Raw genomic sequence first — 25,989 nt, 5'->3', positions numbered from 1 at the left:
CAGTAGAAACACATACAAACTTCATATGATAATAAATATGAATATGGACATTCATACATACATATATCTTTATACTGCTTCCCATATAGATTTTATTATAATAACTGAATATATACATAGATATATGTTCATTTTTATGTATCATTATGTATATTCATTTTTAACACATAGAAGCATTGATCATTTATAGCTGTTAGCATGACTGTCATCACGGTGCCTTTTCCCAATAGGCAGTAAAAGAATGCAAATTTAACTCTTACCCTGTGCTCCTTTATCCAGCGCTCCATGTCATTTTCTGTTAGGTAGTAGGCTTTAATGTAGGTTTCCACAAATTCTTTATCTGGAATAGGCCTAATGTCTGTTAACTTTTCTAGCTTCATTAAGAACTGCTGAAAGTCCAGTTGCATCAAGGCACGTCCTTCATTGCTGCACTTCTTTACATTGGCATAACTAAGAAGAGAAACACAGTAGAAAGTAACACTTAAAAGGAAATAAAAATGAATCTTACTTCTCAAAGTCATTTAACTTAGTCCTCTGAACCTTGAGGAGGAAGATAATTATGGCTTTAAGTTAAAAACAGACAAGAACTCCTCTCAGGATGTCTGATGCAGAGTTTTATTTGCATTAGTACAGTATGTTTTAGCCCGTCTCATAGAACAGAACCACATCGTGCCCAGTGATACTAAAAACCCACACATGCCCCCAGGAAAAGCCACTGAAAATCCTACAGTAGGGAGTGCATGGGGTGAAGATAACCAGGGAAGAAATACAGAAATGTGTAATAGGAGCAGAAGACAGAACATATTCTATGATGAAAAGGAGTTGTGATGAGACCCCAGACATACGTAGCAAGAGGCACGAACTCAACAATAAACGCAGTGGATGAAAGGACTGCAATTCTCAGGTGACAATACCGACTGTGAAGAGACTGGGACACTGATTCAGAGGGAGGGATGAGCAATCAAAAATAAATTTTTGAAAATAAAATTGTTTTGAATGCTTCAGTAAAACACTGGATGTCATTCCTCAGCCATATCTGGATACAAGCCCACCCTCCTTAGACTTAATGCTGTGCATGACTCTGCCAAAAAACTACTGAGGACTGTGTTAAGCCTTGATGTTTGTAGGCTCCCCAAAAGCACAAGAGCTTACCAGTGCACTACAAAATGAGAACTTTTAATTCCATAAGATAGATCTTTCATTATAGCCGTATTTACCCCAAACCAAGTGCACTACAAAATGAGAACTTTTAATTCCACAAAATAGATCTTATCATTATAGATGTATTTACCCCAAACCAGGACTTTCCTGAACTACTCACCCTTCCACGAGAGTTCTGTTGGCCAAGCGGATGCAGTGCTCCCACAGGATGTTGGAGACGGGCAGCGGGACACGGACCCTCTTGGACACCTCGTTCAACCTCCTGTTAAATTCTTCAAATTCCTGATGAAACATGAAAGCTCATTACTCCTTTAGCATAAAAGGGATCACTCTCTATACAACCCTAGCAACAACAAAGAGTTAGGAACACACATGAAAGAGAATACTGAAAAGAAGAGAAAGCCAAGAGGGTTAATAAGCAGAGGCTGTAGAGACAAGCGTAACGTGTGAAGTACCAAGCACACCACTTTCCAGTACAGCACTCACAACTCTACCTCAGTCATTTTTTTTAATAAGGGAAATACTGCTCTGTTCCCCAGAGGTATAGTTCTCTGTGAAACTGATACCTCTGAAAATTAACAAAGTAGCTAATCCTTCAAATGCCATTTCCATTGCCTCACTCCCTCAACTCATCTCCAACTTTTCTAAAGTCAATATACAGCCACTGAAGAAAACCCAGTTGCACTCTCACAAAAACGAAAAAGCTACTGCAGAGACCAAACATTGTAAGTACAAACTGCTTTCCAAAAGCCACGGCAGCACAAAGAAGGGTAATCACAAAGATTCAGATTCAGTGCAATGACAGATCCTCTATCAGATTATCCCTCCTTTGTGGTATGTTTTTTTTTAAGCAGAGAACAGCTACAGATGTATAATCAAAACTGTTACTCAACACTGACGCATAACCTTTTCTGTGCTACACACTTCACATATCTTTAAAATAAAATTTTCAGTTTCTCTGCAACAATTAGTATAATTCTGCAAGAACTTCCTTCTAAAGACCTTTAGAAACATAAGTTAGGCATATATCAAAGGATGGCAGAGATGCTCCCTGTTGCTGGTCCTATATGCCATCAGACACAGCAACTGTACAACCACTGCTGCTGAAAGCACTGGAGAAGTTGGGTCAACAACTTCCCTTTTACCTTCCTTTTCAAACACTAACTTCTAAATATAGCAACTACAATCTGATAATGCATGGTCATTACCAATGCTGGTGTGACCTACAGCCCCTATGACACATCTCAAAGACAACTGCTCAAATTACACAGAACAGCAAACAGCCTCTGTTTAAAAGGCCACTATCACTGTCTCCGGCCACTGGATTCTCCTCAACGTTACTCCATTTACTACACATTTATCTACCACTCAGGACTGAGACATGAAACTCATTAAACTTCTGTGGTCACTTTCCCCCACCATGTAGTCAAAAAATCACTGGTAGCAATCTGCCAGCAGACAGAACAATGACAATTCTGGACAGACCTCCTTATAATAATTTACCATTTGCCAGGGTGCTGGATTGCTCTAACCATGCTACTTTAACACTTTTAGTGAAGCATTGCAGTAGGTTAATGTTTATAGAAACTCTAGCACACTGTTTCCCAGAAAGTATTCACCTTTAAAAGAGCATCAACATATATATTGTGCTGTGACATGATTTCCTTCACATCCCACTTCACATTAGCCATGAGAAGCAGCGTTTGTTCATAATCGATGGCTTTAGCAGCAACAATCCAATACACTGGTTTACGCAGTTCACTGGCAGTGGACACGGTCTGAAACAGAATATAGATGAAATTCAATTCAGCAAATTTCTGGCTAGTAAGAGCAATATATAACCAAGATGTACAGTATTTGCAACTCTCTGTACACGTTTCAAATCCTGTTGAAAGATCAGCTGTGAATTGCACAATTCTGACCTGAGAATAGAACTGCTGAAGAAAAGGCTTCTTGGCAGCTGGCATCACCGCGTCGAGATGAGGCTGAAGAAACTCAAACTGCTCCGCCAGAAATACCCTTTGAAAGCAAAGAAAATTTACTGTGAACTAAATGCACCATTTGGCACGTCTCTGTACAACGTTACTCTGCAGTTGACATATTTGGCAATAATGACATGCAAGCTTGGAAAATTTAGCCCTGAGAAGAGCCGTATTGGTTTCATGCCAGTGTATCAACAGGTATTCTCAACTCTGAGAGTTCTAAAATCTGATTGCATACAAGAAAATGCTTGAATAGAGAGACTAAAGATTGAATAGCAACGACTCATACTTCTATTTTACTCAGGATACACTGCAAAAGTCTTATCCAAAGTCTACTCAAGTCAATAGACAAGTGTCAGGTAATTTCCATGCTGCAGAGCAGTCAACATTAATATTACAATTCCAAAATAACATTCCTAATTACTTATGTACTAGTGAATATTTAAAAGACAGAATATGAGATCAAATTCTTTCTCAGGGGTAGCATTTGTTAACAAAAACATAACAAAGAAATGCATTCTTAACTAAGCATAAAGAAATACATTCCTAACTAAGCATAAATGGATGCAAAAGAAAATAAGCCCCTTTCAAAATACATTTTTTAAATTAACTTCTAATCTTTAAGTGTCATCTTGCGTGGGGAAAAAAATGAAATAAAATTCCTATCTGCCACCTACCATTATTCTGACCATATAAAAACCACTCTAAGTGCAGTGTTACTTGCTCACTATAACCTTCTCTTCCAGGTGCCCACTGCACAGCACCCTGCAATCCCAGCCAAACCAGGACGAACTAAACAGTCCTGCGTCTCAGCTGACACCATTTGAGTAAGTAATATAAAGTTTAAATGAACTATACAGACTAAATATTCCCATTAGCCTCTTTAAAATTAAACTTTTTTCCTGCTAGATTTGGCCTTGTGCTGTCACAAATTCCCGGAGCAGCTGCAGTAACATTTCACTGCCTGTGCCTGCAGGGGGTGGAGAGATGGTCAGGCCCCACCACCTTTAATGAATAAATTACCTCTAGCACTCATATTTAAAATCACATTGAGGGGCAGGTATTTTTGACCTCTCAAGAAGTTTTTGGCTTGTAATCACAATCTCTTAAAAAATCCATAGCTTCCAGTGACCACAAAATGCAGTGTACAGCAAATAACCTACAAGGATTCTGTGGCCACCACTCTCTCTGCCAAACCGTAGAGCGAATTGCCAGACGTCAAAACCACGAGATGGCTGAGATGTGGACTTGGCACCTTCTCCTTTCTCTCTTCAGCAGCTGTGAGAGTTCCTGTGGCATCAGCAGAGACCTCCTAAAACAAAGGATTAGACAACTGAAAACCCACAAAACCAGCAAGAACGTCTCCAGCTGAGCAGTTCCAGATGATAGGTAAGATGAAGGAATGTTTCTAACTCTGAGGAGTAATTTCAATCGAGCCTGAAGCAAAAGACAACCATAGCTTTTTCTGTTTGCACGGTGTTGTGTTCAAAGAGGTAAAAAAAATCATCACATCATGTAGATCACTATCTATATCAGGAAAAAAAAAAAAAGGTTGAGAACACACTTCTTGGCACACGTTAATGCCCAACAGAGGCTTTAGCCCAGCTGCCTACTGGAGATGGAGGGACTGATCTCCAACCAAAACGGGAACCAAACAAGGAGGTAAAGCAGAGGAATATTACTTGTGCGTGTGCTTACTGGCCAGGTGAGCTGTGGCTAACCTCAGGAAAATACAAATGATGCTTTTAAATAAGTTATCACCCCATGAAAATTTCTGTCCTGCAGACATCTTGATTGTAGAAAACAAGGAAATATTCACAGCACAGGAAAATAACCTGTGATGAGGACAGGTTATGCTAGTGCCCTGGTGCAAAATTAAAAACAAAAACATAACACACAACAGAAAAAAAAAAAAACAGGAAGGAAAAAAAAGACAGGAAAAAAAAAAAACAACTGGGAGGAGTGACATGAAATAGAATAGCTATTCACACGTTTTTCAGACAGTTTGGCCTAAGGAGAAATGGAGAGCAATGGGCACCAGAAACACTGATGTAACAAAGTGGTGGTCTAACTTTTTCCAAATAGAGGACTGAGACAAGGAGGAACATGCACTGTAGGCCTTGAAAAGCCAGGAGAAAAGGTACTGCCCAGATGATCAGGTGAAAAGGGGGAATAGCCAAAAAAAAAAAAAAAAAACAGGGAGGAAAAAAAAGACAGGAAAAAAAAAAAACAACTGGGAGGAGTGACATGAAATAGAATAGCTATTCACACGTTTTTCAGACAGTTTGGCCTAAGGAGAAATGGAGAGCAATGGGCACCAGAAACACTGATGTAACAAAGTGGTGGTCTAACTTTTTCCAAATAGAGGACTGAGACAAGGAGGAACATGCACTGTAGGCCTTGAAAAGCCAGGAGAAAAGGTACTGCCCAGATGATCAGGTGAAAAGGGGGAATAGCAGGGAGGTTATTCAGGTAGCAAAATATCTGACAGACCCATTGCTGTTACGCTGCAGCAATTACAGGTAGGGTGGGTGAAAACTGATTGTGTCAAAACGTGTAAGGACTTGGTGAGAAATTTAGGGATAAAGAATGAGCAGAAAGATCAAAACTGTGCTGCTATGGACAAAGGAGCACCAGAATTTGTTTACTGCTTGATGAAACCCAGGCCAAAAGTGACATTAAGAATATTAAGACAACTGGGAAGATAGTAGCATCCAAGCTGTTAAGGTTTGAGTGTGTCTGAGGTGTGGAGGAACAAAAAGATCACAAGTTCCACTTTCAGTATCTTGGGTTTTAGTTGAGAGTTGCCTCCTGTGACAGCCCAAGGCAACAGGGCAGTGGATTTGGTTAAGTCAGAAAGGCTCCTTCAGTTCTGTGTCTCTCAAGACGTCAAAGACAAACGTAAAAACGGGCAAGAGCAGGTGGGACAGAGCACAGACCAGGGTTCTCACTATCATGGGAGAGGAGACCTCTGAAAAAAAACAAACTTGTAACAGGTTCCAGAAGCGGAAAGCAGATAAATCAGGGAGCCCGGAAGGATCCCCACAGAAACTCTGACATTACAACCAAAGACTGCTGACTGATCAATACCACAAACACATCATTTGTACCGCTAACAGATCTCACAGAAATAGATCAATGAGCAGAAGATAAAACTTCTAAAAGAGGTGTCTGGTAAATGCTATCAGATACAGACAGAGGCACCGAGCATGGGAACGACTCTAAAGGCTACTCACATCACTACAGTGTTTGACAAGTGAATTTTCTATGTTCTGATCCGTATCCACGTTCAGCCAGATACATTTGCAATTAAATTGTCCATGTTATTTCTCAATACTGAAGTCTGTGTTGTGCCGAGTCTATCAGAATGGGTAAAAGCGAGCCAAAGGCTGAGTATTTGCTAGAACTCATGGAACCTCTCTCGGGCAGCTCTGGAGACACCCACCAGCACAGCTGCACCCACGCAGTAACGTCTAATCACCTAGGCAAAACGGCCGGTTCCCTAAAATATTCCCTGACCCAAAGACACCCTTGATTAACGGTCAAAATCCACTCTTTATCTGCCTTCTTTTTTGCCTTTTCACTTCATGTCATTCTCAAAGAAGCCAAAACAAAACCAGCAAAAAATTGGAAGCTTTGAAATGTTTACACCTGATAAATAACCAAACCCACAGCTCCCCCACCAATTCTCTGTTCTTTGGGGAGACAGTGAGCCACAGAGCTGGGGGAAGAGTATCAGGAGTAAAAATTTCAGCATCTTTCCTGTTCACAGTGTAAAACATTCATCTGAACTGCAGGAGGACTTGCTGCCAGTCATAAAGGACACTTGGCTTTGCTATGAGACGTTAGACGGGGAACAGAGAAGTGATTCAGCCACTGGTGAGCAGTGCTCTGCGGGACAGGGCCCCTCCAGAGAAGCAGGGGCAGTGATGCCTGAGGAGGGATGTGGGAAGAGCAGAGCACATGCTTAAATCACTGCAGCCTCTTCGCTCAGTGGCCGTGAGCCCGAAACCCAACTCTGTCTCTCAGTGGTCCAGCTGAACACCAGTAGAGTACTCCCCTCTCCAGTATGGAGAGAAAAAAAAGTGATAAAATTCCATTTATAGCGTAAGAGCAGCTTAAATTCATAAGATATTAATAAACCTCACAGAATGCCTTTCAGTTCATAGTACTGAGGTCAAATTTCTTCCTCCTTTCAAATCCTACCTGGAACATCACTATTAATTTCAATTGACACTACCATTATCTGTAACAGCATTGTTAAATGACTACAGAAGAAAAAGAAGTCCTGTTATTTTTCCAATTTACGGCCATAAATGACTTTTTTTTAATTATTTTGACTGATTAAAAAAAAAAAAGACTGTAAAGCACTGTCAGGAACTGTGACTACAAAGTTAAATTAATTCCATAACTTGCCATTTTTCCATAATCTTTAACTGACTCATTTGCAAAATCTTTCTAGAATTCATTTTTCCTTCTGAATACATTGCTTTTGAGAGGAATATCAATGTGACCAGCCTTACTCTGCTTTATAGAGGCCTGAGGTTATTAGCTATCTCATGCTCCCTCTACTGACTCTGTCAGAAGTGGTCCCAAGACCCTTTAAGAAGCTTCTCTCAAAGAACAGGTTAGGATTCGTTATAACACTTCAAGGAATTTATAAGGGATAAAGTAAAATTCTCTGGAATGCCAAATCCTCCTGAAAGTCAGAGAAGAGCATACGTCTTCTACTTCCTTCTAAGGCAGAAGCCTTAGAAAATAAACCCTCACTGCAGCATCCACAGTATTAATTACTGCGCAAGCCACTTATGATACTCTTAGGAAATGTCTCAATAATGGATACTACTTCTATTTATATTTTTAGGTGAATGATTTTAAGTACAGCTGACTGGTTTGCTATTCTTTTACTGAAGGAAAATGAGTCATCTGTTGTGTTGGTTTGGGTGTTTTTTTTAAATAAAACATCTCATTTAATAAGGATAATACTGGAAAGTCTACTCAATGAACCATAACACATTATAAGATTTAAATACGTAATTTTGTTGTTACGTCTAGCAAAAGCCATTAAAGTAGTTTTGTTGTATATTAGAAATGAGTGATATACACAGTAACGATGTCTACATCACGATATGCCATGAAACTAAGCCTTTGTCATTACAGATGCGGAACAGGAAGAGGGACAATGAAATGCAATTGCTAAGTTCCCCACACAGACCTCTAGCCCAGGTACTCACCAGATCGATGAGACTCTCCTGGATCCTGTTGAGCGTGGTGCGTAACCTGCTGCTGCTGAGGCCCAGGCCTGTTGACTCAAACTGGAAGAAACACGTTCTATTTAATCGGGAAAGGAAACCCCATCGGTTTAAACTTCAGAGTGATAAAGTGAAACTTCAGTTTGCAAACACTAGCTACAATTCACCTACATTAAAGTGTTAGCACATAATCACAACCACACAAAGTGAAAAGCAACTCAACAGAGGTGACGGCGCTCAGCACTGCGCTGGTAAGAAGGATGACCCAATACCTGCCATGAAGATGACAGCCCACCAAACAAGCGGTACCCTTTCTTGTTGTAACACTGCATTTGGGTGCAGGGCTCTCAATTTTGTCATTTGTGCGATGGGGTGCACCATTCCGGGCTCAATGTCCCACCGAGACTTGCATGAGCACCACACCTGAGCCAAGTGGTCTTGACTTCTCTCTCAAGCTATAAAGTATCTGTTAATTCCTTATTAGATATCTAACTTGCATATGTAAAATTATACCCATTGATTGTTATAAAACGGTCATTATTTCTTAATGCATATAAAGATCTAGCTGAGAAATGGGCCATCTTCATGTTCACGGCTTAGGGGTATTACGGTGCAGACGTTCAGTGGGATGAATCAACAGAGCTACACTGATTTCCCAGGAGATGCAATGAATTATACCAGCTGAGGCTCTGGTTTGACGTGCATAATTCATCTAGCTACTTATGTTCTACTGCAATTAAAAAAAACAAAGAATAAACTGACACAACAAAGGAAGTGGAAACGGGAGAGATAAGAAACACACGTTGACATCGAGACACCGGAGGTGTTTGGATACGGTTCTGGTATGTGATTCCCACCAAAAGGCACCTTACTCAGCAGCATTTAGAGCCCTGTTGTATGTTGTATTATTAGACTTCCTTTAATGCACTACATCAGGGAAGGAAGGGTTCAAGTTCATGTCATCTCATCCACTCCTTTTAAATGCAAAAAGGTATAATTTCGGTCCCCATTCACTGCATCTACTGTTTCTGACTTAAGATGTCCATCCGTTCCAACCCTCCTATATACTAAAAGACAATTTTCATCTGAGGTTCATCCCACGGGAAGTGCACTCTGATGAAACCTAGGAGACATGAATCACTGACCCAGTGTCCACACCTTTGTTTTTCCACAACTAAGCTTTTTTACAAAAATAATTTGCATTTTTCTTCACATTTTCACTGTAGAAATCTCAGTTCTGAACTGCCTTTGATTTTGCAGGAATATGGGTGAAAAAGAAATTAACTTTTTTTCCCTTTAAGAAACACACCCTTAATCCTGTTTTCCCTCCTTAATGTGATACAGCAGTTTTTCGAGACATGGCCACAAGTACTCCCAATTCAAGACTGGCTATTCTCCGTGTGAAGGTAAGAAGAAACAGAAAAAATACCCTGCTTAAAGGAAAAAAAAATATACTAAAAAACTATCTGCAATTTTCAGCCATTAAATCTCATTTTAAGAGATTTGCACCTACAGCATCAGAAGTACACATCCCACAGTCTGCCACTAATTCTTTCTCTTTCTGCCTTTCAATTACTGGTAACAATAGTTATCAGTAACTTTTACTTACTTATCCTACAATGATGTATTTCTTTCTAAAAAATGGCAATTTCTTGTTTGAAAAGTATCTGAGTGAAAAGGAATGTAAAAACAAAATTTCCATAAAACACTACATATCAAGAACTCCAGATTTAGCAGCGACCAGTTACAGCCTTGAGTCAGAACTGGGGAGCGATATTTAGGAGGGGGAGAAAACACAACAAAAAAACCCAAAATGATTGTCGCTCAGCATTTTCCCCGAGGACAGAAGCCCCTGTTTTCCCCCAGAACATGTCACTTGGCAGTACAAGTGTTTTGCTTCAGGGAAGCTATCTCCATATGCAGAATGGTAGGTATTGACACTCCACAGACCCATCACCTAGGAAGGTTAGTAAGCAGAGCATTCGACGATTTACAGAATAATTTTACCCCTCACCAATTCTACATCACCTCTTACAGTTTAAAAAAAAAATAAAATGAAGTGTTTTCCGCAAGAATGGCCTTAGGTTTACCAATTATTATGTCTTATCAAAAAAATTCAAACTCATCTCAGTTTTACTCCGCTAAGGAAGACTGTTCTGTGGCATGTTCATGAGCGTCTTACACTTTAGTGAACAGACACTAAATATAGGCCATTCCTTTTAATTTCATGTTAGGTCGCTCCATAACTTGAGATAAGGGGGCAGGGAAGCCTTAACTTGCATCCCACAAATGAAAAAGGTTTTGAAAGAGCAATTCTGGTTAAAATTGTGCACCTTTTGGCAGTGAAGAAAGCCAGCTGCTGAGTACAGAGGGTCCAAGAGGTCTGGAAAGAGCAATCAATGACTGAGCAGTGTGGCCAGTCACAAAACTCAACCTGTTTATTTTAAATCTTTGGTTTTCACAGAACTGGCAATGAGCTCCGGACAATTACTCACTCTCCTGATGTGTGTACTAACACAGGCAACACAAGCACAACATTCACAAAGCATTTTAACCACTTCTGGCAGTTCTATTACCAGCACACTTTTAGCAATCCCATGCTACTGTGTAAAACAAAACACCCTCAGTGGTGTAAATCACATACCATCACCCACCTCTACTTTCTAGAGGTTGACAAACACTACGGGGAGCGAGGACATTTAAGCAGCATTACAAGAGGGTTTATGGCATTCATAGACCCTTTGTAAGCATTATGTTCCCATGGAAAATCATCTGTCAAAACAAAACTTGGGCATGCTACAAAACATCAAATTCTGCCCCCGTCTGCTGTACCGTTTACCTGCCTAGCACTGTGCTGCTCTCTGCCAGCAGCAGGGAGGGAGGAACTCAGCACCAGCTTTAAAAACACAACACGGAGTGAAAAAAACCCAAATGAATGCAACACAATGTGAAGAGCAGAGCAGCTGACTAGCCCATGGAAATCAATTATCTTAACAAAAAACAAAACAAACAAAAAAATATCAAAACACACCCATCTTCTAAACACAAACAAATTGCAAATGCATTTGTCCTGCTCAAAACCATTCAGAACCGTATGTTGAGTCTGAAAATCCATTACAATTTGCCAACAGATGATGATGAGCTTGGAACCCCACAGCATTATTACTTGGGGAGTAATTTAGGGGCCAAGAGAGGAGAAAATTGTTTTCACATGCAGCTCCTCATAAATGCTTTAAGACAACTCTGTTGAAAGCTGATCTATGTTATGTGCAGACATTGCCAACAAACGTTTATTTCAAGACTACTCAGAAAAACCCTGTTTTCATTAATGCAATTAGTTTGACAGAATACTAGATCTCAAAACGTCTATTTCAAACCTCTTAAACCTTAGCTACTACTTAACTTTCATGGTCCCCTGCTCCTCTCCCTTTCGCTATTCTTATCTAAGTTAGAGAAATACACAAAGGAAAACTAAACCAACCCATAGTCTCCAGGCTCCAAACCATGAATGAAAATGGTTCTACCTACCGTGTCATTTCGGCCAAAGAATGTATAGACTGCGTACAGGTAGTAATCGAAGAGCTGGGACATGAAGTGGATCACGTCAAATGCAATTGGTTTCAGAATGTTCATCATCTGCATGTATTTCCCTTAAAAATGAAATACAGAAGATCAGTTTCCCCAGCATTAAGTGCTACAAAGACAGCACTGAGTCTGGCAAACTCAAAACCAGCTTTAGGAATTTTATTATTTAGCCCTGAATATCAATGAAGAACAATTTAGTACTATTTTAGAGATTAAGATGTTTAAAAAAAAAAAGCTAAGTATGATGACTAAGACACCACAAATGCCTCAAGACTTCTCCAAAAGTGGATGTTAATTTGTATCAAAATGCCTTCAACCATTCTGGGCCTTCTGGTACCAAACTCACAATATACAGCTTTCTGGATCCTCTACAAATGTCAGCTTCATTTAGCCATAAAATAGTAATGCCCCAAAATAGTCTCTAACAGACAATATATAAAGCCACTGCAGACTTTATGCAGTGGTGTGTGTTTAAATATGCCCATGTGGATATTTTTCAAGCAATAGAAAACCCCAGTGTAAAAATTATATGCATCCAACAGCTCTAGGAATAACGTGTTTCACACCAGCAACGCAGCATTTCCTGCTCTCCTTCCTCTTTATCTCTGCGTAAGAAACCCAAACAGTTTTAAGACATATGTCTGAAATGTTTCTAGAGGGACAGACTGACAGAAAAGGAGGATGCCGGGACCCTGGCACACCCAGGGAGAAGAATAATTCCTTGTCTTCCTTCCTATCATGAACAAACTGCAAAGCAGACTTAAAAAATTCTCTGTCTTCCAGAGGGAAAACCGACTGCACAGCCCAATGTTTGGGAAAGGCCAGCACCCCAGTGAGAGCAGCCCCCTCCACGTCTGCTAGCGGAACACTCTGTATGGCCACAGGCTGAGTTTCTCCGCTTACTCGGGGATAAACACATTTTTAAACTCACCCACAACCCTACACTCTCTGAGGGTGATGTGTCACATTCTGGACAGTTGGATTTCCAAGTATCTGTGCAGCTGGCATGAATATTCAAGGTAATCTCACAGGCAGCATCTCATGCTTTTCCAAGGGGCTCCACGCTGTGCACTGCCCAAGTCTGTCCCTATAAGAATCTCCCGGTGCCAAGAACATTTCTCTATTACTGCATCATTCAGCATCTCCACACAACACATGTTCCAAGAACATTTCCTCCCAGTTGCTCTCTCTAACAGGATGCCAACTTTTAACTTCTAGTGCGAGGAGGTAACAGTGCAGAAAACCCCTGTTTTGGTTGAAAAGGGGAGGAGGAGAACATTTCCAAACAGCACCCACAGGCCAAGCCCCTGGAAGCTCCCGGGAACACTGAACACAACATGGAGTGTCAACAGCTCCAAGGAGCCTGACTTTCCAGAGGGTCCCTGTTAATGGCTAAAGCTGCCGAACCTTTGACAGGTTTCTTCTGAACTATTATTTCCAACATATCTTTTACCCTTAAAGGCAGTAAATAGAGAGTACTCTCCATCAGACTAATCCGTACACAACTAAAGTAAATACAGAACCTCCTGAATAATACATACTTGAGTCTTAGTATATCTACAGTCATTAGTAAAATTCTTTCTTAGGGAGCCTCACAACTCCAAATACGCAGCTTCCTATGACATACATGCCACTTTGAAGGAAATAGAGAAAAGAGCATTGCAATTATATCATTTTGTTCATCCAGCCCCCCACGAAGCACAGAGCACACAGAAATAGTTCCAAACGGGTTATGAGCGCTGTTACACCCCTGTTCAGCCAGTCCTACTGAAAAATAAACCCGGGGGATGTGAAGGACAGAAACTGCAGACAAACAAGAGGCCCCAAAGCAAGAACGGATGGCCTTGGCTTTCCCTGGGAACAAGGATCCTGGCAGTGGGAAACACGAGGAGCAGGGGAACAGGGGGACTGAGAGAACTGAACTGGCCACTTCGGGGCACACTGAGAATGAGCTGGAAAAAACCTGAAAACAGCCACGCTGCAGGAGCAAAGGAACCAGGACGTGATAAAGGAATGGCCGTGAAATCACCAGGCTGGTGATCAGTGTAATAACCCGGGTGTGCAATAGGCAGTTGAGGCACGGGCTGTACCACTACAACTGAAAATCAGGAAATAAGAACAGGGAAAACAGACATCCAACTATTGATCTACTGCTTTAATTTGTAGGACTTCAGACCAAGTTTTGAAGAAAATAAGAAGTGACAGAAGCAGAAGATGGAGTCAATTAAGGTTTAGACAAAATATTAGTTTAACAATAGTGCACAGTAAACAAGTGAAACTAGAGTTCTTTAAATGAGTAAGGGTTTAATAAAAAGGACAGAATGGGGTGTGTTGAAAAGGGCAGTATCTGGAAAAGCTACTAGTGGAGTTCCCAGCAACTGGCCTCTTCTTTAATGTTTTCATTAATGACCTTGGCACAAAACCAGGAGTGTGATAATGGAAAAAAATAAGGAGGTACCATCAAAACAGAAAAGGATTGACACAAAATACAGGAGGAACTGGAAGACCTTGATGACTGCCGTAATAAAAATTGGATTAAATTCAGTAGTACAAAATGTAAAGCCATGCATTTGGGTGTCAATTAATTAAAAGCAGGCATCTTTCTGCTATAAACTAGCAGCTCATCCCTTGGAAAAAGCTGGGAAAGCTAAGGACCTGCTGGCTGTAGGAGCTCCTGGCAGATGGACTGAAGTGCCAGCACAGGGAAGCTGTGAGAAATCTCAGAGGTGCAAAAGGGAGGCAGGTTGTGAGCAGGAGGCTGCGATCCACCAGGGGCACGCACTGCACGGGACAAGTCAGCAGGGAAAGAACTGGCAACGGGGTAGGGACTTCAGCTTCTGGTGGATAAATACAGAGGATAGGAAAAAGCTTGGTACGTTTAGTTTAGCAAATCAAAGACTGAGAAGAACCAGGACTGCTTTCTGTAAAAACAGCGGGGCAGCGGGCATCGCAGAGCAAGAGGATCTGCTAAACCTCAACAGTTATTTTGGCATAAGATCAAGTGGCCAGAAAAGAGGTGGATAATTATTTTTATTTTTTAATTTTAACCATGAAGTTGATATGGTTTCTGGAATAGAATTTGTTAGATAGAGCGGTGGGAACAAAGCAGAACCATTCTTAAGCTGGAGCTCAAAACAAGTGTATTTGCAGGCAGGACTGTCTCCCTGCAGCAGGGGCTGCAGGACATCCCCTTCCAATGCCACCTTCCAAATAACACCATTTATCAGGCATTACAGAAACAATACAAAACACCCCCAATAGCAAAAATAGTGAAATTGCAATTCCAGAAGGGGGAAAAAGCATATATATGAGCTTTACAAACACTGTTTAAGTTTGGGGTTATGGCCAGAATCCACAAATATAAAGAGAACTTGTGTAAAACTGGAAAACTAGAACTACAGCTCCCCCCACCCTTACACTGTGTGAGGACAGGGACAAGACCCGATGGTCTATGTAAAAGTGCTGTGAGTTCTAGATTCAACCCCAACTTCTGTTAGAGCAAACCCTCGCTCTAGAAGGTACACACAAATCTCTCCAACCTAATGCATATATCAGCAGCGGAAAAGTCATGACAGAATATAATGTAGGTGCTCCAACAGAAAAAAACCCACTGAAAATGGTTTAGAAAATTAGTTTCTGATTTCTATGCTGCCCTCTAGGACAGCAGAGGTACTAACCAGGTGTGGGAGTAATCTCTTTTAAAAACAGCTTGCTCTGAAGTACCACTATTATTTCTAAGCACATAAACATTGAAGATAAACTTCATTTATATAACACACAGAGAATTCCTCTCTCTTCTGCCTGACATGATACATTCAGGTAGTTACTTTCCACAATCTATACATAAAGTCAGTAGTTTTATGCATTCAATATTTGAGACAAATAATCCACCATTATTGGTTAAAATCAATATATGCACGCAGATTAATTTTCAAAGTAAAAGCAACTCACAAGATATAATCAAATTTGTCTATTTAATTAAAAATATTTTGGTGTAGTGCTTTATTTCTATTTTATTAACATTTTCAAGGAGTGGAAATAGAGCCCAATGAGGTATACTTTTAAAAGCCTTAACATTCACTTAACGTATTTGTTATCAGTAGGTTTGCATTACAATAAAAAACACATATAAAAGTCCAATTGTTCTACGTACCAACAAGCCGAATTACATTCAGCGTGGTGTTTGTTAGGATGGGTGCATTCACTTTATTGAGGTTATAGTCTGATCTCTTTCTGCTCCTCAGAGTTTCACGAGAAACACTTTAAAGAAAATGAAACAAAATACCCCAAATGTGACTGCTGTTATATTGGAGGACACACAAATAAAATTTAGTATAGAAGAAATCCTTCCTCCCCCCTTCCTCCACATGACTGTACACCTTCCAGCACAGTGTAATACAATATATATACTCATTTATATGTATGTGTGTGTGTATATATATATCTCCTTAAAGACAAGGAGAACTAAAAATTCCAAATGACTGCCTTCAAGCTATGGAATTATTATTTTTCTTTAATCTGTAAAAGTTTCCTTTTGTTCTGCAAAAGCAGAAGCCCAAGCCTCCTTAATCTGCCAACAACTGCTTTTGCCACAGCAGCAGTTAGAGGCGCACAGGCCAGCAGCTGTAGAAGCACATGGGGTAACACCTAATGCTGGTGAATGTTCTCCCACGACCTGCCTCAGGGAGCCTTCCTCCTCCCCTCCAACCTGGCTCTCCTAAACTGCTTCCTGCAATAATGATGAGCAGCTTCCCCTTCCTCTCCCTTCCAGAGATCTAAGTGCTGAGCCTTTCTAAACGTGCAGGTAACATCAAGATTGTTTGATTATTATTCCATTGTGGTAGAGCATAGACTGAACAGAAAATGAACTAATTAGAGTGCTGAGATGAAAAGCATGTAAATGAGACCAGGGACTCACACAATCTACTTACCTTTTCACAGGGACATCTCCTGTCTGCTCATCCACGTAATCTCTTTTCAACTCTTCAGGAACATCGCTGTCGCTGTCATACTCTTGATATGCACTTTTTTCTTGTTCATCCGATTCATACTGTTAAAAAAAAAAATTAAAAAAAAAAATTTGAATGCCATTATTTTATCGTCACTCATTTAACGTAGCGTTTTGGTCACTTCTTGGCTTTTACCTCCATCAGGATACAAACAACTTTGCTGGCTGAAAGGCTACTGACAATGTTTATTAAAAATGCAGCAGGAAAATTATACAAAGCCCTTTGTAAGTGAATTTCTAAACAAACATCTATTCTCTGGTGTTGATGAAGAGTAAATATTTGCATCATCCTATTTCTCCCAGCTACTGATAATTTTTTTTTGCTTTCTTGTTGCTGTATCAAGTACCCACATATCTGAGCTTTCGTTATTTGGTTTATAGCCTGAAAAAACAGTAACAAAACCTCAAAATGTATCCATATGCTAACAGAGATAACAGATCACTTCCTAGGCAATGATATTACTCCGGTGCCTAGTACTGCATTTAACTGACCCCTGCGCTAAGACATTTTGCCATCACTGTCACACAAAACAGATCATCGTTTACTAAGAGCACAATTTGGTTTTGATTTTTTCCTGACCCGCTCTGTACGCACCCCGTTGGAAGCCAGCACGTCCTCGGTCTCATCGTCTTTGCTGTCGGCCTGAATTTCGAAGGGGTTTCCTCCGCTGCAGTACTGCTGGAACAGCGTCACGGCCGGGGGGATGGCGGAGGCAGCCTGCTTACTGGGAGACACCGACGGGGACCGCGACTGCTCCAGGAACTTGAACTCCTGCTCACAGAAAGGAAGGGCAACTTTGACCACCAGTGAGGCACTTCCAGCATTATTATGACTCCAGTTCCACAAAACCAGAGGATAACAACAAACATGGACAATTAACCCCACACGAAACTTTCTGCGCATTTAAACACCCTTCTCGTGCTGGCCCAGGTGAGCCTTGAGACTGGCAATCTTACAGTCACGACTCTGAGTGTGGGGCTACGACACGCACCGGATCTCCTGCATTCTGAAAGTATTCTCTGCCTAAAACTAGGTGAAAACCAAGCTGGAGGTTTTCCACATAAATTAGGAGATAAAACAAGACCTAAATTCTATGCAAAAATGTAGTTTTCTTTACAGAAGTTACCTAGTAATTTACTAAAGCTGATTTCTTAATATTTTATTTCTAAAAAGTTCTTTTCAACATTTATTATTTCTCAAATCCATTGCACATGAATTTTCTGATGACTGGGTGAGTGCACAGACTTTTGCAAACACATGGACTATGTAGGGTTTATAAGGTATGATATTAGACTTTTTTTTTCTAAAAATCTTGATTTATCTTAGTTGACATCATTTTTATCTATTAAACTCTAGCTATTGATCTTCGTAAATGGCAAAATGTACATTATGATTTATCTAAAGGTTTAAAGATCAAAGTGTACACAGTTAAAAGGGCTGCAATGTTAGATTTCTGTTTGTTTAAATGAACGTGTTACTTTCTGCCATTTTCTGCTGCTCCAGTCCCTTGAGTAGTCTGTATGGATTTATAATCCAATTCCTTTATTAAAACTATTAGTTCTTTTGCTACTGGATGCTGCTGAGGGTCCTCCTTCCCTTCCCCTCCGTGCTGTTACTGCCCAGCAGCCTCCTCCTAACTCTGCAGCAGCCGCACAAGTATCTTTTGCTGGAGACTGCCCACCTTTAGCTATTTTCGCACCGTGGTGGCAGCTTTAACTACAGGCACCCACTTTGTGTTGGGCAAAACAGGTGAAATTCACCCACCACATGCTGAACTCCTCACAAACCCCTTTAGGACAGCAGGGGAGCACGCCAATTGCTTGTTCTCAGTCCGACTTCACCACACAAGCATTAACCTTTTTTTCCCTTCCCATATGAAGCACGCGTGACCTGTGGTTCCAGAAACAGATGCCACAATTGGAACAAGCTATGAGTGCTCCTGTGATTGCTTTTAGACTCTCATCTTTTAGCTTCTTACTCTGAGATAAATCTTTTAGAAATGGAAAATTCACATATTAACCCCACAGTCAAACATGACAAGTAAAGGCTGACATTATGCTTACGTCTCCTGAAAACCTCCACCTGCCTGAAAAAGGAACGCTACTGTTTTAAAAGCTTCTGAACCTAAGTTTCCAATATCATTAAGTGAAATTCAGGGGGTTTTATCAGTCATTGAAAATATCTGCACAGTCTTTCACGTATCTTATTACTTCTCAGGACACCTGGACTCTGAGCTATTAAAGTATTACCACATTTGTGTGTGTAATTCATAGAACATACATGAAGCTGCAGAATACTAAAGCTTGATTTAACAGGACAAAGTTCCCAGGTCTCATTCTCCAAAAACATTCTTAATTCTTCAAGTCGGGTTCTGAAATACAACAAATGAATACTCTTAATTGGCAGCAAATCATGAAGCAGACAATTATTTAACTTACGCAGTGAAAAACACCTTCAAAAAACCATAAAAATTCACATTTGAAAACAGGTATTTAATTTGTTCTTTCAACAGACAGGCCATCTCTAGGCTTTGGCTACTAACACAATGTGTGTTCTGTGACACCTCTGGAGAAATTCTCTAAATATATCAATCTCCAAAATTTGGAAACAAATTTTTTTGTCAAAACCATTAAAAAGTGTAGAGGAACGCCTGTGATTATGCAGTAACACTTGACTCTTCTTCCTCTCCGTGACCTGCAGAGAGCAATATACCACATAAAGCTCTCCAGGAGCAGCACAGCAGCTCTGAGAGCCCACCCAGAGATGCTGCTCCCAACAGAGACCGCAGCCAGCGGGCAGCAAAGGCAAGTGGTAGGAACCAACGTTCTACAGACACCTCGGCTTCTCAGAGAAGAAGAAACCTCAGTGGCTGTTCATCTCCTGGGCTATGTTTTTCTTCATGGCTTAACTTTACCTTGGTACTAATATAGACAACGTATTAGGGAAATGTAAGGAAGCCACTACATCTCTGCGTTGTCTCTGTTATGTTTTTAATCACTAGAAAAGCCTCTGTTCAGCGATAAGCAGAAATACCTTTATCAAAGAAAATCTTTTTTGCCAGATAATCAGAAACTCATATAGAAACAGGCAGCCATGAGTGCTTATTGAGGTCATGGTGCTGCACCTTTGCTTCTGAATATATAGTATATTAGTATATTGGTTTGCTTAACTTGGTACATTATTCACTGAGTTTCTAATTAGGCAGTAAAATATTCCAGAAATACCACTACTTCAATAATGAACTATAATCACCAGGACTATTACAATTTTCTTGCCTCAGCGAGACGAGCAATGTGTTGAATTCTGACTACAGTTTGCCATATCTATTGAACTGCAGCAGCTAAGGGCAAAGGGCCTCCGGGCGCTCTTCTGGAGGCACGGAGCACCCGCAGCCTGCGGGTCTGGCAGCAAAGCCAGCAGGAACACCGGGGAGAGGTGCTGGGAACAGCAGCACTACAAACTAAAATTCCTTGAAGGGAAGACTAAGAAGAAAAAGTCACAGAATAGCATAAAAATCATTTAAACACTACAGAACACCAGTTTGGTGTCATTTCAAAGCTGAAATCCAGGCACTGACACTTCCCCAGTGTCCGAGCCCAGGCAGCAGCTCACACGAAGATCCGATGTGTCTGTTCTCTGAGCAGCTCTGGGGATCAGACACCCCCTTGACAGACCCCCAGAACAAACACCCCCTCACCTCACTGACGGTCTCTGCCAAAAGCCCATTCTCATTGTTCAAAATAATCAACTTTTACCCAAAAAGGCCTCCCGTATGCTCTACTATTACATATTCAGCTCTGTGTCAGCCTCAGTGCAGGAACATGATGCAGTGGAATTCCTCTGGAAAGCATCGAAAGTTAAACCCAACAAAAGCAAATCCATGAGATTCATCCACTGCACATACAGTAGTCTCACCTGTGGTATGTCTTGAAATAGTTAACACTTTGTTTTCTGATAGATTCTTGCAAAACTTCAGACTTACTGCCACAAAATTCTTCTCCAACTTGCATTAGCCTGTAACAATAAAACAGAGTTTAGGAACATTCATTGACTTATTAGTACTGCTGTTCCAACCTGAGTGACAGGCCTCAGTCACTGCCAGGAGCACACACGTGTCTCCGTTAAAGCAGAGCACTGAAGTTCAGCTGCAAACACTTCACTCATTCCACACAAGTCCATGTCTCATTTCTCTCCAAATCCCATCATAATGTCCCAGACATACAAAGAGCCATACACAAAATAAACATATATTTGAGGTCCCACTATGCAGGGCACACTGTACAGCTCAGTCTGGATCCACCATTTTATTACCAAAACAGAAGCACATAATACTGTACACATAGCGGTATCACAACACTCTACTGCTCTCGACTGAGAGCCCCTTTAAAAGCTGTTAGAAACATCAAAAAGGTCACATCTGAAATCTTAACAGTGGCCAATACTGAAATCATACCCCACTTAAGCACTACTTGAGCAGCAAACCCCTTTATGCCACCTCTCCTGAGTATGTCCTTGGAGCAGGCAGCGACAGAGACTGGCACTCACTCCGAGACTCCTACATAAAAAAGTGCTCTTCAAACTATCAGTAGATAGGAACAAAGTCGGCATCAGAACGTAAATATCAGCCTTAATTAACTGTGCTGTGTTATCAGAGCTGAAGTTTGTGCACATGTGTTTAAGCAGCCTCAGGAGCACACCAGCGTACCTGCTGATAACGTCCAGCACAAATATGAAGTCGTCATACTTGAAGTTAGACAGATCTGTTCCCAGGAGATATGTTTTCACTTTCAGTTGAACATCCTACAAAACACAAACACGTTTTTGTGTACTTAATACACTAAAGACAAAAAGGTGAAGGCTCAGCTGCCTGGTTCAGTTGCACTTTTTGCTTTGTTTACACTTGTAACTTCGAGATTCACAGTAGAACTCGATTTTCTGTAACATGAATGATTTCTCACTGACTTTCTAAAGTAATATGATAATCAGTTTCTTTAATGCCCTATAACACAAGATCAATCCCAGACGCTTTATTGTCACTGCAGAAACAGAGCTTTGGATTACGATTCAGCCACATAAAAGGTTTAGTTTTTCCATCACACATTTGGGGTCTCGCTGCACATCAAACTGACCCAGCAAGCGGACCAGGAACACATGAACCCAGGCAGGTTGACAAGACTTCAGGTTCTCCATGGCTATGGTTACACCAGAAACACAAAGCAGTACGACTGTGCTAACAGAGAGAAGCACAAGAGAGGAAAATGAAGCGTGGGGCAGCACACAGGCTGGAAGAAGCTGGATCAGGCTGAAAGTCACGTTACTATGGTTTGGCATCTGAGCGAGTTTGTAAGCTCAGCCACCAAGCAGTATCTGAAGCACAGAAATTAGATTGTCACGGGCTTGATAAATCTCTCCAGAGATATTTTTTTAAGAAGCTCAATATAAATATAACTTTAATTGATACAGGGAGGAGGCGTGAATATTTAGGGGAAAAAAAAAAAAATATCAAATCCCATACCTGCCATATCCGTGAAAGCCCATGCTCCAATTTCTTTTTGACATAGCTGCGGTCAAAAGTGTTCTCTTCAGTTCCCATGACATTGCTGCCATCTGAAACTGAAGGTGAAAGGTGTTGTAGGTATTTCCCAAAGCCTTGAAATGTATCCTAGTTTTCTACCCATAATGAAACTTCTGCCTTAGCCTTTATCATATTATCCAACAAAAAAAATCCTGTTGTGAAAGTATTTTCTATTCCAGTTCGCTCTGCAGCCTCAAACTAGGCTAATTTTCAGACCATAAACAAGCAGAATATTTAATGATCTAAAGCAGACACACCTCTTTCCTCAGAAACACAGAAGGGGAATTATTTACAAGTTATGGAAAGTACATTTTAACATCTGTAACAGGCATTAATAATCACAGATACTTGACACACAATCCAGATGAAGTGCAACCTCCTTTCCATAATCCACGTAGGACTTGTGTTGGATAAGCTTCACTATTAAAATAGAAAGAGCGATGTAATTCCCCTCTTCTACAGCTGGGTTTGTGACCCAGGACCAAGGGCCCATCGAAGGTACTGCTGAGATTAACTGGTGTAAGGAGAGAAAATACCGGGACAGCTCTGAGCTCTCCGAATGATAAAATCCAGATACACACGCAACAGTTGAGGCTGCTCCTTCCATTGCCCCAGTCCCCAGGGTTTCCCTGCAGGAACCAGGTTGGCATCCCCTCCTGAACTGCCCCCGGGTCCCTGGGACACTCCTGCCCTTCCTACAGCAACTCTGCTCTGGCTTCAGCACATACCACTGCATCAATGCACATGGAATGAGACTTCTGTGTACAGGCTTAATAATTACTACAGCATGAGCAGCGACTTCTAGAAAAACCTGACATTTGGCAGATATTTATAGTCCCTCTGAAATTAAATTATACTTGTGAAATTCCCTTTTGTGGGTTTTAATACTGCTGAGGTATTTGGAAAAGCGATTCAGCAGCTCAAACGCATTCTAGTTGTGCCTCACAGCTAAACCACAGCGTCTCCAGGAGGTAAACCTGAGCGGCAGAAGATTTGGGGGATTAGCAGCAAACACGCTTAAAAAGCAATGCATTTTAAATTCCTCATGTCCCTGAATATAGCACTTTATTAGGCTTAATGGTTCCTTTAAAAGATTTTGTAGTGCAAATGGTTTTCTTTCTTCAGGATATCAGAAGCAACCATAGTAAAAGGAACTATTTTTAAACTTGCATCTGGAGCTGAGCTGTGGAGCTGTGATAGTACTTCCATGCAATAAACTCTTTATTATACCTGCTTCATTCTACACATGCAAAGATCACAACAAAATGAAAACAAGAGAAGGAAATACCATTAACTGAAGTTATTGCAAATTTAAGACTGATATTATCGAGAGTGGGCAATTCACTCAAAACTTCAAAATCTTTCTTCACATGGTACATCTAAAAATTAAATATTCAAACCCTGATTTTTAATTCTGATACACTTTAATTTTTAATTCTGATACAGAAAAGCTTTCATCTGAAATAACAATTTCAATAAATCATTTTTTTTCATCCTTAAGGTTCCATACAATATGGGAATGACACTCTGAAGAAAATACTTTCATTAATTTTTCAAATTTAAAGTAGGAAGACAATGCTAATTAGCATAGATTTCATTCTTTTTAAGACTTAAAATCTGTAATAAATATGAGCTTTGAAAGAAATGTTGGATTTCAACTGCACTGTAGGAAGCACAGAGTGCAAAGTTCTTTACTTCCATTTTTTTTCCCTCTTTCTACTTACTGTCTAACTTTAGCAGCCATCCTATAGTCCTTACCCTTTGACAGGAGCCTCCTCTTCACTAAGAAAAGAGGAAATTTATCTGATTCAAATAAATACAAGTTTTGCATAAATCTTACTACTGTAAATTTCACCCTGTGCCAAACACAAGCATCTTGGGTTAGTGGGGAATAAAGTCATTTTAAGACATTTTATATTCATTTAGAACACATCCAGTGTTCTAAATGGACTTAGGAGGACTTAGCCAAGAGACAAAGGTTTTGTGCTTCTGCCCTAGAAACACAAACTGGGACAATAAAAGAAAACCAAAATTCTAGTTTAAGGTGAAACGTTTGCCTTTTCCTGCAAGGGTATCAAAGGAACTGTGACCGTATCTCACCACGGATTCATTGGCACAGATGACATGCAACATTCAGGAAATTGGATTTCCTGAAAATCACGACGACAGATTTACACCAGACTGGTTCCCTGTTGTTTCAGTCACTATTCCCAGTACATAATCCACTATCTACTAAGCTTAATATGCAGTGAAAAGTTCACCATTGATCAAAAACATCTGAAATTTCACAGTGGTCCTATATTAAAGGGAAAAATCTTCAGATTTTGTAGTCATCTACCACAGCTGACTCCCAACTCAACAATAATCACTGTTTAAAATGAAACTATTTCTATCTGTAATAACAGCACATACATGTATTCACTAAAATATTAACTTTACACCAATTAACATTACACTACAGAACTCTGTGAGTGTTCAAGCCCTTACTGCACACTAGAGGCAATAATGCTGAAGGCACCGGGCCAGCACACCGAGGTACCCACACGCAGAGGAACAACTCAAGCATCAGAAGAGTTGTTTCCCAGTATCAGAAGTTCTCTTTCCAGAACAGCTCCTCACCAGAGGACCCGGCTGCCTCCTCCTCCTCCTGCTCGTGACTCCCGTGCCACTGCATGGTGCGGTAGTAGCTGAGCATCACCTCCCACAGCGCTTTGCAGAGGTCGGCGAGGCAGGGGATGTAGCTGTCTGACGTGATGTGCTGCAGAGAAACACAGTCATGTGCTTACTGTCTTCAGAGGCAAAACAAACCACAAAAAATCCTCCATACTCATACTGATATACATCAGTTTCCTTTCCAAAAGTATCTGAGAGTCGATAAATGCCTGTTTTGAGTCAACTAATCAAATGCTGACAAAAAGTGTACCTGTTACTGCATTTTATTTTTTTTTTCCCTTTTTTTCTTTTTTTCCAATTGGCCTGTATATGAATCAACTCTTACAATTATGGAAAAGCAAGGCAGATACAGGAGTAACACCATATGGTTTCATGGTCAGCACATCTCACCAGGGCAGGTGGTGGAACTGGATGACCTTTAAGGTCCCGTCCAACCCAAACCATGCTGTGAGTCCGTGATTCTGCGCAGGTGCTGCACCAGTTCAGTGCTAGAGATACCTGTACCTCAGCAGCGCACAGAACCCATCCTGGCTGATGCCCCAGTGCATGGAATGCCATACAGAGACATGCAGAATCCCAGAATCCCAGGCTGGAAGTGTCTGAGCAGCAGATATACCAGAATACCTTCCTTCCACATGGCAAGCCAGCTCTGGCCATGTGGTTACCGCATGGGAACCCAAAAATGGATATTCAGCGTGATGGAAAAGCTTTGGCATTGCAGTTACAACCCTGGCTTTCTGAACACCCGGTGT

The 25,989-nt window shown here is 40.8% G+C and overlaps 1 protein-coding gene across 1 annotated transcript in view; it reads right to left on the bottom strand.

Moving 5' to 3' along the window:
- The window catches only part of VPS50 (VPS50 EARP/GARPII complex subunit), a 43,554-nt gene that overhangs the window by 1,904 nt on the left and 15,661 nt on the right, over positions 1–25,989 (bottom strand). The window contains exons 12-26 of the mRNA XM_014940318.1: positions 25,184–25,322; positions 22,505–22,602; positions 21,695–21,789; positions 20,905–21,003; positions 19,270–19,360; positions 17,584–17,760; positions 16,912–17,030; positions 16,134–16,240; positions 11,924–12,045; positions 8,378–8,458; positions 4,307–4,455; positions 3,084–3,180; positions 2,781–2,939; positions 1,322–1,443; positions 261–450 (exon numbers count right to left, since the gene is read on the bottom strand). Coding sequence (XP_014795804.1) covers positions 261–450; positions 1,322–1,443; positions 2,781–2,939; positions 3,084–3,180; positions 4,307–4,455; positions 8,378–8,458; positions 11,924–12,045; positions 16,134–16,240; positions 16,912–17,030; positions 17,584–17,760; positions 19,270–19,360; positions 20,905–21,003; positions 21,695–21,789; positions 22,505–22,602; positions 25,184–25,322 — 1,845 coding nt within the window. The remainder of the gene's footprint in view (positions 1–260; positions 451–1,321; positions 1,444–2,780; positions 2,940–3,083; positions 3,181–4,306; positions 4,456–8,377; positions 8,459–11,923; positions 12,046–16,133; positions 16,241–16,911; positions 17,031–17,583; positions 17,761–19,269; positions 19,361–20,904; positions 21,004–21,694; positions 21,790–22,504; positions 22,603–25,183; positions 25,323–25,989) is intronic.

Source organism: Calidris pugnax, unplaced genomic scaffold, assembly GCF_001431845.1.
Source record: "Calidris pugnax isolate Ruff unplaced genomic scaffold, ASM143184v1 scaffold76, whole genome shotgun sequence".
Lineage (NCBI taxonomy): Eukaryota > Metazoa > Chordata > Aves > Charadriiformes > Scolopacidae > Calidris > Calidris pugnax.
Note: the sequence above shows the minus strand (reverse complement) of the source record. Positions and strands in the feature narration are given on the sequence as shown.